The 14,938-nt window shown below is 52.1% G+C and overlaps 2 protein-coding genes across 2 annotated transcripts in view; one reads left to right on the top strand and one right to left on the bottom strand.

Moving 5' to 3' along the window:
- Positions 1-383: 383 nt before the first annotated feature.
- Positions 384-9,448, top strand: LOC138350048 (proline-rich protein 36-like). Its single transcript, XM_069300330.1, has 3 exons — positions 384-515; positions 2,693-5,974; positions 9,374-9,448. Exons 1-3 carry the CDS (start codon positions 384-386, stop codon positions 9,446-9,448), a joined length of 3,489 nt encoding a protein of 1,162 aa, XP_069156431.1.
- Positions 9,445-14,938, bottom strand: part of LOC138350047 (putative uncharacterized protein ENSP00000383309) — a 47,851-nt gene continuing 42,357 nt past the window's right edge. The window contains exon 2 of the mRNA XM_069300329.1: positions 9,445-12,325. Coding sequence (XP_069156430.1) covers positions 9,445-12,325 — 2,881 coding nt within the window. The remainder of the gene's footprint in view (positions 12,326-14,938) is intronic.

Below are 14,938 nucleotides of genomic sequence, written 5' to 3'. Positions count from 1 at the left end.
TTATTTGTGGTCGATCTCGAACCCATTGATGATGTGACGATGTGTATTGAATTTTGTAACTAGCTCATCAAGACTGTAAGATTAGACTTAGCTAAATGAATTGTGGGGTTCAGTCCCTGAGCCCATTATGTGCCTCTGTAACCCTTTCCACTACCGCCCACAGGATGGGTATGGGGTGCATTATACCTGAACTAAACTCAACTCTCCAGGAGAGGCAGCCTTACCCTTTGTGAGTGAACTTTTTGTTTGCATGTTCTTCAAGCTGCATATCGGCGTTGGCTGTAGTGTTAGGATGCGAAAAAGTATTAATTTTGCTACACATCTGAGATGAGGATGTTGCATGATTTATGCTTTGCAAAAAAGTGTTCCCAGTGCTAGTTAGTATGTGTTCCGAGTATGTTAGTGTGAGAAGAGAAGCAGAGAAAAAGTACGAAAATGATACAGCTAATAAAGCCAAGAGCGAACCAAAGCTATTACAAAGTCACATCAGGAGGAAAACAACAGTGAAGGAACAGGTGATGAAACTTTGAACCGGTGAGGACAGGTACACAGAGAATGACAAAGAGGTGTGTGAAGAACTCAACAAGAGGTTCCAGGAGGTCTTCACAATAGAACAAGGATAGGTCACTGCTCTAAGAGAGGTAGCAGAAAACCAGGCGGCCTTGGAAGGGTTCGAAATTACAAGAAATGAGGCCAAGAGGCATCTGTTGGATCTGGACGTGAGAAAGGCTGTTGGCCTGGACGGAATCTCACCATGGGTATTGAAAGAGTGTGCAGAAGCACTTTGCTTGCCACTCTCCATAGTGTATTGTAGGTCACTGGAGATGGGAGACCTACCAGAAATATGGAAGACGGCTAATGTAGTCCCAATATACAAAAAGGGTGACAGACAAGAGGCACTGAACTACAGGCCAGTGTCCTTAACTTGTATACCATGCAAGGTGATGGAGAAGATTGTGAGAAAAAACCTAGTAACACATCTGGAGAGAAGGGACTTCGTGACAACCCATCAACATGGGTTCAGGGAGGGTAAATCTTGCCTTATAGGCTTGATAGAATTCTACGATCAGGTGATAAAGATTAAGGAAGAAAGAGAAGGATGGGCGGACTGCTTTTTTTAGGACTGTCGGAAAGCCTTTGACACAGTACCCCAAAAAAAGGCTGATACATAAGCTGGAGAAACAGGCAGGAGTAACTGGTAGGGCGCTCCATTGGATAAGGGAGTACCTAAGCAATAGAAAGCAGAGAGTTACAGTGAGGGGCGAGACCTCAGATTGGCGTGAAGTCACCAGTGGAGTCCCACAGGGCTCTGTACACGGACATATCCTGTTTCTGATATACGTAAATGATCTCCCAGAGGGTATAGACTCATTCCTCTCAATGTTTGCTGACGACGCCAAAATTATGAGAAGGATTAAGACAGAGGAGGACAGCTTGAGGGTTCAAGAAGACCTGGACAAGCTGCAGGAATGGTCGAACAACCGGTTGTTTGAGTTTAACCCAATCAAATGTAATGTAATGAAGATAGGTGTAGGGACCAGGAGACCAGATACAAGGTATCATTTTGGAGATGAAATACTTCAAGAGTCAGAGAAAGAGAATGACTTGGGGGTTGATTTCACGCCAGACCTGTCTCCTGAAGCGCATATCAAGAGGATAACATCAGCGGGCATATGCCAGATTGGCTAACATAAGAACGGCCTTTAGAAACTTGTGTAAGGAATCTTTCAGAAATTTGTATACCACATATGTCAGACCAATCCTGGAGTATGCGACTCCATCATGATGTCCACATCAAGTCAAGCATAAGACTAAACTGGAAAAGGTACAAAGGTTGGCCACCAGACTAGCACCCCGAACTGAGGGGTATGAGCTACGAGGAGAGACTACGGGAATTAAACCTCACGTCACTGGGAGACAGAAAAATTAGACGGAACATGATCACCACATACAAGATTCTCAAAGGAATCGATAGGGTAGATAAAAGACAGGCTATTTAACACAAGGGGCACACGCACTAGGGGACACAGATGGAAATTGAGTGCCCAAATGAACCATAGACGCGTTAGAAAGAATTTGTTCAGTGTTAGAGTAGTAGACAAATGGAATACATTAGGCAGTGATGTGGTGGAGGGTGACTCCATACACAGCTTCAAGTGTAGATATGATAGAGCCCAGTAGGCTCAGGAACCTGTACACCAGGTGATTGACAGTTGAGAGGCGGGACCGAAGAGCCAGAGCTCAACCCTCGCAAACACAACTAAGTACACACACACAGAGGCCTCGTGTGTGGGGCCTCGTAGCCTGGTGGATAGCGCGCAGGACTCGTAATTCTGTGGCGCGGGTTCGATTCCCGCACGAGGCAGAAACAAATGGGCAAAGTTTCTTTCACCCTAAGTGCCCCTGTTACCTAGCAGTAAATAGGTACCTGGGAGTTAGTCAGCTGTCACGGGCTGCTTCCTGGGGTGTGTGTGTGATGTGGGGAAAAAAAAAAAAGTAGTAGTTAGTAAACAGTTGATTGACAGTTGAGAGGCGGGCCGAAAGAGCAAAGCTCAACCCCCGCAAAAACACAACTAGTAAACACAGAGACTGTGTGTGCGCGCGCGCCTCAGTGCCTCAGGAGGCACTGAGTAAGCCTCTCTCCCGCGAGTCTCCACTCAGACACTGTGTAAACACTGTGGGACCCTCAAAGCTCCCCGCCTCAGTGCCTCAGGAGGCACTGAGTAAGCCTCTCTCCCGCGAGTCTCCACTCAGCCACTGTGTAAACACTGTGGGACCCTCAAAGCTCCCCGCCTCAGTGCCTCAGGAGGCACTGAGTAAGCCTCTCTCCCGCGAGTCTCCACTCAGCCACTGTGTAAACACTGTGGGACCCTCAAAGCTCCCCGCCTCAGTGCCTCAGGAGGCAGTGAGTAAGCCTCTCTCCCGCGAGTCTCCACTCAGCCACTGTGTAAACACTGTGGGACCCTCAAAGCTCCCCGCCTCAGTGCCTCAGGAGGCAGTGAGTAAGCCTCTCTCCCGCGAGTCTCCACTCAGCCACTGTGTAAACACTGTGGGACCCTCAAAGCTCCCCGCCTCAGTGCCTCAGGAGGCACTGAGTAAGCCTCTCTCCCGCGAGTCTCCACTCAGCCACTGTGTAAACACTGTGGGACCCTCAAAGCTCCCCGCCTCAGTGCCTCAGGAGGCACTGAGTAAGCCTCTCTCCCGCGAGTCTCCACTCAGCCACTGTGTAAACACTGTGGGACCCTCAAAGCTCCCCGCCTCAGTGCCTCAGGAGGCAGTGAGTAAGCCTCTCTCCCGCGAGTCTCCACTCAGCCACTGTGTAAACACTGTGGGACCCTCAAAGCTCCCCGCCTCAGTGCCTCAGGAGGCACTGAGTAAGCCTCTCTCCCGCGAGTCTCCACTCAGCCACTGTGTAAACACTGTGGGACCCTCAAAGCTCCCCGCCTCAGTGCCTCAGGAGGCACTGAGTAAGCCTCTCTCCCGCGAGTCTCCACTCAGCCACTGTGTAAACACTGTGGGACCCTCAAAGTTCCCCGCCTCAGTGCCTCAGGAGGCACTGAGTAAGCCTCTCTCCCGCGAGTCTCCACTCAGCCACTGTGTAAACACTGTGGGACCCTCAAAGCTCCCCGCCTCAGTGCCTCAGGAGGCAGTGAGTAAGCCTCTCTCCCGCGAGTCTCCACTCAGCCACTGTGTAAACACTGTGGGACCCTCAAAGCTCCCCGCCTCAGTGCCTCAGGAGGCAGTGAGTAAGCCTCTCTCCCGCGAGTCTCCACTCAGCCACTGTGTAAACACTGTGGGACCCTCAAAGCTCCCCGCCTCAGTGCCTCAGGAGGCACTGAGTAAGCCTCTCTCCCGCGAGTCTCCACTCAGCCACTGTGTAAACACTGTGGGACCCTCAAAGCTCCCCGCCTCAGTGCCTCAGGAGGCACTGAGTAAGCCTCTCTCCCGCGAGTCTCCACTCAGCCACTGTGTAAACACTGTGGGGCCCTCAAAGCTCCCCGCCTCAGTGCCTCAGGAGGCAGTGAGTAAGCCTCTCTCCCGCGAGTCTCCACTCAGCCACTGTGTAAACACTGTGGGGCCCTCAAAGCTCCCCGCCTCAGTGCCTCAGGAGGCAGTGAATAAGCCTCTCTCCCGCGAGTCTCCACTCAGCCACTGTGTAAACACTGTGGGACCCTCAAAGCTCCCCGCCTCAGTGCCTCAGGAGGCAGTGAGTAAGCCTCTCTCCCGCGAGTCTCCACTCAGCCACTGTGTAAACACTGTGGGACCCTCAAAGCTCCCCGCCTCAGTGCCTCAGGAGGCAGTGAGTAAGCCTCTCTCCCGCGAGTCTCCACTCAGCCACTGTGTAAACACTGTGGGACCCTCAAAGCTCCCCGCCTCAGTGCCTCAGGAGGCACTGAGTAAGCCTCTCTCCCGCGAGTCTCCACTCAGCCACTGTGTAAACACTGTGGGACCCTCAAAGCTCCCCGCCTCAGTGCCTCAGGAGGCACTGAGTAAGCCTCTCTCCCGCGAGTCTCCACTCAGCCACTGTGTAAACACTGTGGGGCCCTCAAAGCTCCCCGCCTCAGTGCCTCAGGAGGCAGTGAGTAAGCCTCTCTCCCGCGAGTCTCCACTCAGCCACTGTGTAAACACTGTGGGGCCCTCAAAGCTCCCCGCCTCAGTGCCTCAGGAGGCAGTGAGTAAGCCTCTCTCCCGCGAGTCTCCACTCAGCCACTGTGTAAACACTGTGGGACCCTCAAAGCTCCCCGCCTCAGTGCCTCAGGAGGCACTGAGTAAGCCTCTCTCCCGCGAGTCTCCACTCAGCCACTGTGTAAACACTGTGGGACCCTCAAAGCTCCCCGCCTCAGTGCCTCAGGAGGCACTGAGTAAGCCTCTCTCCCGCGAGTCTCCACTCAGCCACTGTGTAAACACTGTGGGACCCTCAAAGCTCCCCGCCTCAGTGCCTCAGGAGGCAGTGAGTAAGCCTCTCTCCCGCGAGTCTCCACTCAGCCACTGTGTAAACACTGTGGGACCCTCAAAGCTCCCCGCCTCAGTGCCTCAGGAGGCAGTGAGTAAGCCTCTCTCCCGCGAGTCTCCACTCAGCCACTGTGTAAACACTGTGGGACCCTCAAAGCTCCCCGCCTCAGTGCCTCAGGAGGCACTGAGTAAGCCTCTCTCCCGCGAGTCTCCACTCAGCCACTGTGTAAACACTGTGGGACCCTCAAAGCTCCCCGCCTCAGTGCCTCAGGAGGCAGTGAGTAAGCCTCTCTCCCGCGAGTCTCCACTCAGCCACTGTGTAAACACTGTGGGACCCTCAAAGCTCCCCGCCTCAGTGCCTCAGGAGGCACTGAGTAAGCCTCTCTCCCGCGAGTCTCCACTCAGCCACTGTGTAAACACTGTGGGACCCTCAAAGCTCCCCGCCTCAGTGCCTCAGGAGGCACTGAGTAAGCCTCTCTCCCGCGAGTCTCCACTCAGCCACTGTGTAAACACTGTGGGGCCCTCAAAGCTCCCCGCCTCAGTGCCTCAGGAGGCAGTGAGTAAGCCTCTCTCCCGCGAGTCTCCACTCAGCCACTGTGTAAACACTGTGGGACCCTCAAAGCTCCCCGCCTCAGTGCCTCAGGAGGCACTGAGTAAGCCTCTCTCCCGCGAGTCTCCACTCAGCCACTGTGTAAACACTGTGGGACCCTCAAAGCTCCCCGCCTCAGTGCCTCAGGAGGCAGTGAGTAAGCCTCTCTCCCGCGAGTCTCCACTCAGCCACTGTGTAAACACTGTGGGACCCTCAAAGCTCCCCGCCTCAGTGCCTCAGGAGGCACTGAGTAAGCCTCTCTCCCGCGAGTCTCCACTCAGCCACTGTGTAAACACTGTGGGACCCTCAAAGCTCCCCGCCTCAGTGCCTCAGGAGGCAGTGAGTAAGCCTCTCTCCCGCGAGTCTCCACTCAGCCACTGTGTAAACACTGTGGGACCCTCAAAGCTCCCCGCCTCAGTGCCTCAGGAGGCAGTGAGTAAGCCTCTCTCCCGCGAGTCTCCACTCAGCCACTGTGTAAACACTGTGGGACCCTCAAAGCTCCCCATGCTCACTGACTCACCCGTAAATTATCACACTTTCCCCTCGACAACTTGCAGTCCCCGCGGTGCAGTGGTAACACTGGCCCCGCGGTGCAGTGGTAACACTGGCCCCGCGGTGCAGTGGTAACACTGGCCCCGCGGTGCAGTGGTAACACTGGCCCCGCGGTGCAGTGGTAACACTGGCCCCGCGGTGCAGTGGTAACACTGGCCCCGCGGTGCAGTGGTAACACTGGCCCCGCGGTGCAGTGGTAACACTGGCCCCGCGGTGCAGTGGTAACACTGGCCCCGCGGTGCAGTGGTAACACTGGCCCCGCGGTGCAGTGGTAACACTGGCCCCGCGGTGCAGTGGTAACACTGGCCCCGCGGTGCAGTGGTAACACTGGCCCCGCGGTGCAGTGGTAACACTGGCCCCGCGGTGCAGTGGTAACACTGGCCCCGCGGTGCAGTGGTAACACTGGCCCCGCGGTGCAGTGGTAACACTGGCCCCGCGGTGCAGTGGTAACACTGGCCCCGCGGTGCAGTGGTAACACTGGCCCCGCGGTGCAGTGGTAACACTGGCCCCGCGGTGCAGTGGTAACACTGGCCCCGCGGTGCAGTGGTAACACTGGCCCCGCGGTGCAGTGGTAACACTGGCCCCGCGGTGCAGTGGTAACACTGGCCCCGCGGTGCAGTGGTAACACTGGCCCCGCGGTGCAGTGGTAACACTGGCCCCGCGGTGCAGTGGTAACACTGGCCCCGCGGTGCAGTGGTAACACTGGCCCCGCGGTGCAGTGGTAACACTGGCCCCGCGGTGCAGTGGTAACACTGGCCCCGCGGTGCAGTGGTAACACTGGCCCCGCGGTGCAGTGGTAACACTGGCCCCGCGGTGCAGTGGTAACACTGGCCCCGCGGTGCAGTGGTAACACTGGCCCCGCGCTTCGCGAGTGATATTTGGCCGGGGAGGATTGACTAGGCGCCAATCCTTAACTGTACGCACCTGTTCACCCAGCAGCAGTGAATGGGTACCCGGTTGTTAAACCGGGGTCGTATTCCGGAAAAAAAATGGATTAAGCACGTGCCCGAATCGCTATGCGTGCTAGTGACTGTACAAGAACGCTATGCGTGCTAGTGACTGTACAAGAACGCTATGCGTGCTAGTGACTGTACAAGAACGCTATGCGTGCTAGTGACTGTACAAGAACGCTATGCGTGCTAGTGACTGTACAAGAACGCTATGCGTGCTAGTGACTGTACAAGAACGCTATGAGTGCTAGTGACTGTACAAGAACGCTATGCGTGCTAGTGACTGTACAAGAACGCTATGTGTGCTAGTGACTGTACAAGAACGCTATGCGTGCTAGTGACTGTACAAGAACGCTATGCGTGCTAGTGACTGTACAAGAACGCTATGCGTGCTAGTGACTGTACAAGAACGCTATGCGTGCTAGTGACTGTACAAGAACGCTATGCGTGCTAGTGACTGTACAAGAACGCTATGCGTGCTAGTGACTGTACAAGAACGCTATGCGTGCTAGTGACTGTACAAGAACGCTATGCGTGCTAGTGACTGTACAAGAACGCTATGCGTGCTAGTGACTGTACAAGAACGCTATGCGTGCTAGTGACTGTACAAGAACGCTATGCGTGCTAGTGACTGTACAAGAACGCTATGCGTGCTAGTGACTGTACAAGAACGCTATGCGTGCTAGTGACTGTACAAGAACGCTATGCGTGCTAGTGACTGTACAAGAACGCTATGCGTGCTAGTGACTGTACAAGAACGCTATGCGTGCTAGTGACTGTACAGGAACGCTATGCGTGCTAGTGACTGTACAAGAACGCTATGCGTGCTAGTGACTGTACAGGAACGCTATGCGTGCTAGTGACTGTACAGGAACGCTATGCGTGCTAGTGACTGTACAGGAACGCTATGCGTGCTAGTGACTGTACAGGAACGCTATGCGTGCTAGTGACTGTACAGGAACGCTATGCGTGCTAGTGACTGTACAGGAACGCTATGCGTGCTAGTGACTGTACAGGAACGCTATGCGTGCTAGTGACTGTACAGGAATGCTATGCGTGCTAGTGACTGTACAAGAACGCTATGCGTGCTAGTGACTGTACAGGAACGCTATGCGTGCTAGTGACTGTACAGGAACGCTATGCGTGCTAGTGACTGTACAGGAACGCTATGCGTGCTAGTGACTGTACAAGAACGCTATGCGTGCTAGTGACTGTACAAGAACGCTATGCGTGCTAGTGACTGTACAAGAACGCTATGCGTGCTAGTGACTGTACAAGAACGCTATGCGTGCTAGTGACTGTACAAGAACGCTATGCGTGCTAGTGACTGTACAAGAACGCTATGCGTGCTAGTGACTGTACAAGAACGCTATGCGTGCTAGTGACTGTACAAGAACGCTATGCGTGCTAGTGACTGTACAAGAACGCTATGCGTGCTAGTGACTGTACAAGAACGCTATGCGTGCTAGTGACTGTACAAGAACGCTATGCGTGCTAGTGACTGTACAGGAACGCTATGCGTGCTAGTGACTGTACAAGAACGTAAAACAATCTGTGTATATCAAAAAATAAGAAGAAAAGCTCCCTCAAAAGATAAGAGGAGAGAAAAATACATTTATAGAAAACGTTCACACGCATGCGCACTTCAACAAATGCTGGGAGGCAGCTGGCTTAGAGAGGGAAAACGAAAAACACTGGACTGACCTATAGTTAACCTAAGATGTGAGACAGAAAAGTGCATAAGCACGAGAGCAGGAAAGAAATACCTTAACAAAACAGCAGCAGAGGACAGAGACGGGAACCAGGAACGAGACTCAGTAAGAGGGAAGCTGAAAACCCATTTGAAACAGACATTACAACTAAGACCCAAGGCGAGTTGCTTGACCGCCACATCAGGAGGAACAGAAGAGTATGGAACACGTGATGATGCTGGGAACAGGCCAGGATCCCCTCACTGCGGACCACTAAGAAGTCTGTCACGAGTCCAGTACGAGCTTCCAGCTCTTGAGAACTGTGCAGAGAGAAGTTATATTACAGTGGTTCTCAACCTGTCCCGCCTCCATGCCCCCTTCTCACCACCTGTCAATGCCATTTTGAAGCATGTTTGACTCAAAAGTTTAATTAGAAAATTTGTATATATTGAAAATCTTGTATTTTAACTATATTTTTACATATACATTTACTTGGATTATTTTAATTCGAGGTTTGCAGATTTAGTAGCAATTGGAAACTTCATAATTTTAAAACAAAACTATTTGTTTATATTCATAGCTCATTAACAGAATAAATTAAAGCATAATTTAATAAACAAAGTTCAATAAATTGCCAGGGTGGTGTTATTCAGTTTATTGAGATGAAGGTTACAGTCAATGCTTACGATTGTGTTCTCTTCACCAATACTTAGATAAGCGGAGGTGTGCTTGTAAGGGCACAAGGCGGAGGTGTGCTTGTAAGGGCACAAGGCGGAGGTGTGCTTGTAAGGGCACAAGGCGGAGGTGTGCTTGTAAGGGCACAAGGCGGAGGTGTGCTTGTAAGGGTACAAGGTGGAGGTGTGGTTGTAAGGGCACAAGGCGGAGGTGTGGTTGTAAGGGCACAAGGCGGAGGTGTGGTTGTAAGGGCACAAGGCGGAGGTGTGCTTGTAAGGGTACAAGGTGGAGGTGTGGTTGTAAGGCTACTAGGCGGAGGTGTGGTTGTAAGGCTACTAGGCGGAGGTGTGCTTGTAAGGGCACAAGGCGGAGGTGTGGTTGTAAGGGTACAAGGCGGAGGTGTGCTTGTAAGGGCACAAGGCGGAGGTGTGGTTGTAAGGGCACAAGGCGGAGGTGTGGTTGTAAGGGTACAAGGCGGAGGTGTACTTGTAAGGGCACAAGGCGGAGGTGTGGTTGTAAGGGTACAAGGCGGAGGTGTGCTTGTAAGGGCACAAGGCGGAGGTGTGGTTGTAAGGGCACAAGGCGGAGGTGTGGTTGTAAGGGTACAAGGCGGAGGTGTACGTGTAAGGCTACAAGGCGGAGGTGTGGTTGTAAGGGCACAAGGCGGAGGTGTGGTTGTAAGGGCACAAGGCGGAGGTGTGCTTGTAAGGGCACAAGGCGGAGGTGTGGTTGTAAGGGCACAAGGCGGAGGTGTGGTTGTAAGGGCACAAGGCGGAGGTGTGCTTGTAAGGGCACAAGGCGGAGGTGTGCTTGTAAGGGCACAAGGCGGAGGTGTGCTTGTAAGGGCACAAGGCGGAGGTGTACGTGTAAGGGCACAAGGCGGAGGTGTGCTTGTAAGGGCACAAGGCGGAGGTGTGCTTGTAAGGGCACAAGGCGGAGGTGTGGTTGTAAGGGCACAAGGCGGAGGTGTGCTTGTAAGGGCACAAGGCGGAGGTGTGCTTGTAAGGGCACAAGGCGGAGGTGTGCTTGTAAGGGCACAAGGCGGAGGTGTGCTTGTAAGGGCACAAGGCGGAGGTGTGCTTGTAAGGGTACAAGGTGGAGGTGTGCTTGTAAGGGCACAAGGCGGAGGTGTGCTTGTAAGGGCACAAGGCGGAGGTGTGCTTGTAAGGGCACAAGGCGGAGGTGTGCTTGTAAGGGCACAAGGCGGAGGTGTGCTTGTAAGGGTACAAGGCGGAGGTGTGCTTGTAAGGGCACAAGGCGGAGGTGTGCTTGTAAGGGCACAAGGCGGAGGTGTGCTTGTAAGGGCACAAGGCGGAGGTGTGCTTGTAAGGGCACAAGGCGGAGGTGTGCTTGTAAGGGTACAAGGTGGAGGTGTGCTTGTAAGGGCACAAGGCGGAGGTGTGCTTGTAAGGGCACAAGGCGGAGGTGTGCTTGTAAGGGCACAAGGCGGAGGTGTGCTTGTAAGGGCACAAGGCGGAGGTGTGCTTGTAAGGGCACAAGGCGGAGGTGTGCTTGTAAGGGCACAAGGCGGAGGTGTGCTTGTAAGGGCACAAGGCGGAGGTGTGCTTGTAAGGGCACAAGGCGGAGGTGTGCTTGTAAGGGCACAAGGCGGAGGTGTGCTTGTAAGGGCACAAGGCGGAGGTGTGCTTGTAAGGGCACAAGGCGGAGGTGTGCTTGTAAGGGCACAAGGCGGAGGTGTGCTTGTAAGGGCACAAGGCGGAGGTGTGGTTGTAAGGGCACAAGGCGGAGGTGTGCTTGTAAGGGCACAAGGCGGAGGTGTGCTTGTAAGGGCACAAGGCGGAGGTGTGCTTGTAAGGGCACAAGGCGGAGGTGTGCTTGTAAGGGCACAAGGCGGAGGTGTGCTTGTAAGGGCACAAGGCGGAGGTGTGCTTGTAAGGGCACAAGGCGGAGGTGTGCTTGTAAGGGCACAAGGCGGAGGTGTGCTTGTAAGGGCACAAGGCGGAGGTGTGGTTGTAAGGGCACAAGGCGGAGGTGTGCTTGTAAGGGCACAAGGCGGAGGTGTGCTTGTAAGGGTACAAGGTGGAGGTGTGTTTGTAAGGGCACAAGGCGGAGGTGTGCTTGTAAGGGCACAAGGCGGAGGTGTGGTTGTAAGGGCACAAGGCGGAGGTGTGCTTGTAAGGGCACAAGGCGGAGGTGTGCTTGTAAGGGTACAAGGCGGAGGTGTGCTTGTAAGGGCACAAGGCGGAGGTGTGCTTGTAAGGGTACAAGGTGGAGGTGTGCTTGTAAGGGCACAAGGCGGAGGTGTGCTTGTAAGGGCACAAGGCGGAGGTGTGCTTGTAAGGGCACAAGGCGGAGGTGTGCTTGTAAGGGCACAAGGCGGAGGTGTGCTTGTAAGGGCACAAGGCGGAGGTGTGCTTGTAAGGGTACAAGGCGGAGGTGTGCTTGTAAGGGCACAAGGCGGAGGTGTGGTTGTAAGGGCACAAGGCGGAGGTGTGGTTGTAAGGGCACAAGGCGGAGGTGTGCTTGTAAGGGCACAAGGCGGAGGTGTGCTTGTAAGGGTACAAGGCGGAGGTGTGCTTGTAAGGGCACAAGGCGGAGGTGTGCTTGTAAGGGCACAAGGCGGAGGTGTGGTTGTAAGGGCACAAGGCGGAGGTGTGCTTGTAAGGGCACAAGGCGGAGGTGTGCTTGTAAGGGCACAAGGCGGAGGTGTGCTTGTAAGGGCACAAGGCGGAGGTGTGGTTGTAAGGGCACAAGGCGGAGGTGTGCTTGTAAGGGCACAAGGCGGAGGTGTGGTTGTAAGGGCACAAGGCGGAGGTGTGGTTGTAAGGGCACAAGGCGGAGGTGTGGTTGTAAGGGCACAAGGCGGAGGTGTGCTTGTAAGGGTACAAGGCGGAGGTGTGCTTGTAAGGGCACAAGGCGGAGGTGTGCTTGTAAGGGTACAAGGCGGAGGTGTGCTTGTAAGGGTACAAGGCGGAGGTGTGCTTGTAAGGGCACAACATTTTCAACCTCCAATCTACTTCGTTACTTTGTTCTCACTTGCGACAGGTAAAGGCCAGCCTGACTCTTAGCGATATATTGACACCAACCCGTGCACCTGTTGAGATAGTAATTGTTCTAACTCTGGACCATCACTGACGTAATGGTTAAGTAGATAGTACAAGTTGGTACTATTCACTTTGCAAAGTCCGAAAAAATAAAGCTAAAAATATACTTAAATATTCTTAGGCCTAGTATAGCGCACACACATGTACTATATTTGGCCTCAGATTTCGTGTCTTAGGCCTATGGAGGTTAAGTTAGGTTTCCCGTGCAACATCAGTACACAAACTTTGTCGGTTTGTCCAAATTCAATAGTACCGATTTCTACTGTCTAATTGCCTTGTACGTCAATGTAATGATGGTCCTCCTCGTTAATATAAGTACTCGGCCCGTCCGCCTCAGGTGCCCCAACGTCAAGAAACTGTCGTACTAAAGCGGCCTTATCCTAACCTACCACACGACACAAAACAGAAAACGGGACATTATGCCAATTTCGCGAGCCGTTTCCATTTTCTAGTACGACATTTTTTGGCCTTGGAGGTACGAATAGGATGAGGTAAGAATGGGATGAATGCAAGAATGGGATGAGGTAAGAATGGGATGAGGTAAGAATGGGATGAGGTAAGAATGGGATGAGGTAAGAATGGGATGAGGTAAGAATGGGATGAGGTAAGAATGGGATGAGGTAAGAATGAAAAGGAAAGGGGGCAAGAAAAATGGGGTAGGCTTAATGTCACGTTTGTTAAGAAGGTTGGAGCATTTGAGTGTGTACTGTGAAAGGGAAGAGTCCACAGCAACACAGCCAGGACTCAGGCTCATGTTGGGTGTATCAGAGCCGCGTCACCACCACGGCGCCTGTGTAGAGTAGAGGCAGGAAACATTATTTTAGAGGAAGACCAATCAATAGGATGATTAGAGTCCCTAACATGACAGAAGAGAACATTGTTTGTGTCTGCAGACTTAACACTTCTCTTGTGTTCCTTAAGTCTGTCATACAGTGTACGGCCAGTTACCCCAGAGTATTGGAGAGGACAAGACGAACAGGAAATAGAGTAGACACCAACAGCATTAGCAACAGGAGGAGCAGTGTGGACCAGATTACTACGAAGAGTGTTAGTGTGTCGAAAGACGAGCATTATGGTAAGAGGACGAAGGGTATTAGTGAGATTTTTCAGTTCAGATATGAAGGGAAGGTGAGCACAGTGCTACTAGTGTTGGAAATAAGTTTGAGATGAACGAAATTACGTTTAGCTTGAGAATACGTACAGTTGATAAAATGTAAGGGTAACCAAGGCGAGGGAAACATTTGTAAATAAAGAAATATAACCAAGAAGATAAGGATCACTGATGCGTAGACCACATAGGAAGAGAAAGAGATATGAGATCACTTTTTTAACAGAAGGAGGATGGTAGGAAAATATGTAAATGTACATGCCACTATGCATGGGTTTACGGTAGACAGAAAGAGAACCCCGGACACAGAGCTATGAACATGAACGTCAAGGAAAGGAAGGAGGGAATTAGATTCCCGTTCAAGTTTGAAATTGATAGGAACCAGATTGTTAAGGGAAGAGAGGAAAAGCCGGAAAAGATTATGGTCATGAGGTCATAGAGCAAAAATGTGTGAGGATAACAAGCGACTGATGGCCTACTTCCATGTCGGTACAATGTACACCACTATACATATAAACTAAAAATAAAAAAAAACATTAATAATGTAACCTTGCTAAATTTGTACACCATATATTAAAGCACCACTAATGGTTTACACCGGAACCAAAGGTAACCAACAAGGAAATGCTTAATTACTCTGCCACCATCTGCCTTCTCCATTTACTATATCAAGCAACGAGGCAAGAAACATTGCTTGACTTGGAGAGTCCTCTTTCTTTAACTGTCAATATTTATGGGACGGTTGTTAGCCAATTATATTAGAAGCTACGGGGATTCAACAATTGATACAGATGGGAAGTTTAACATGAGTTTATTGAGAACAAATTATGTAATTCACCACTATAAAATCCTTCTTTAACACTGGCAATTATTACGGGATCCAGACATGGAAAACGTATCAAAGATCACACACATTACCTTAATTAAGACCACTCTCTGCCTCTCAGCCTGGTGGATTCACTGTCTCCTGAGGCTTGCCTGATGACCTGCAGCCTCACACTGCCTCCGACACTCCAGCACTGTCTCTCTCTCTCCTAACTGATTGATTGATTGATAAAGATTAAGCCAACCAAGAGGTGGCACGGGCATGAATAGCCCGTAAGTGGTACAATTTTTTTTTCTCAGTATTCTGAGGTTGCATCAAGCTGTTATCGTGGGGGAGGATACTGCTTCACAGTCTTTATGAGGGTGTCCAGCTGCTGGACACCTTTGTTGACCAGGAGAGTGGCTGTGTTGATGGCTTCAGGGTGGCCACTGCATGATTCAGGAACTCTTAAAGCTCTTCTAAGGTCATTGGTTGCTTCACATTCCAGAAGATAGTGAAGTAATGGCTTTTCTGTGACAGTTTGGCAGAA

This window comes from Procambarus clarkii, chromosome 43, assembly GCF_040958095.1.
Source record: "Procambarus clarkii isolate CNS0578487 chromosome 43, FALCON_Pclarkii_2.0, whole genome shotgun sequence".
In the NCBI taxonomy this organism is placed as follows: Eukaryota; Metazoa; Arthropoda; class Malacostraca; order Decapoda; family Cambaridae; genus Procambarus; species Procambarus clarkii.
Note: the sequence above shows the minus strand (reverse complement) of the source record. Positions and strands in the feature narration are given on the sequence as shown.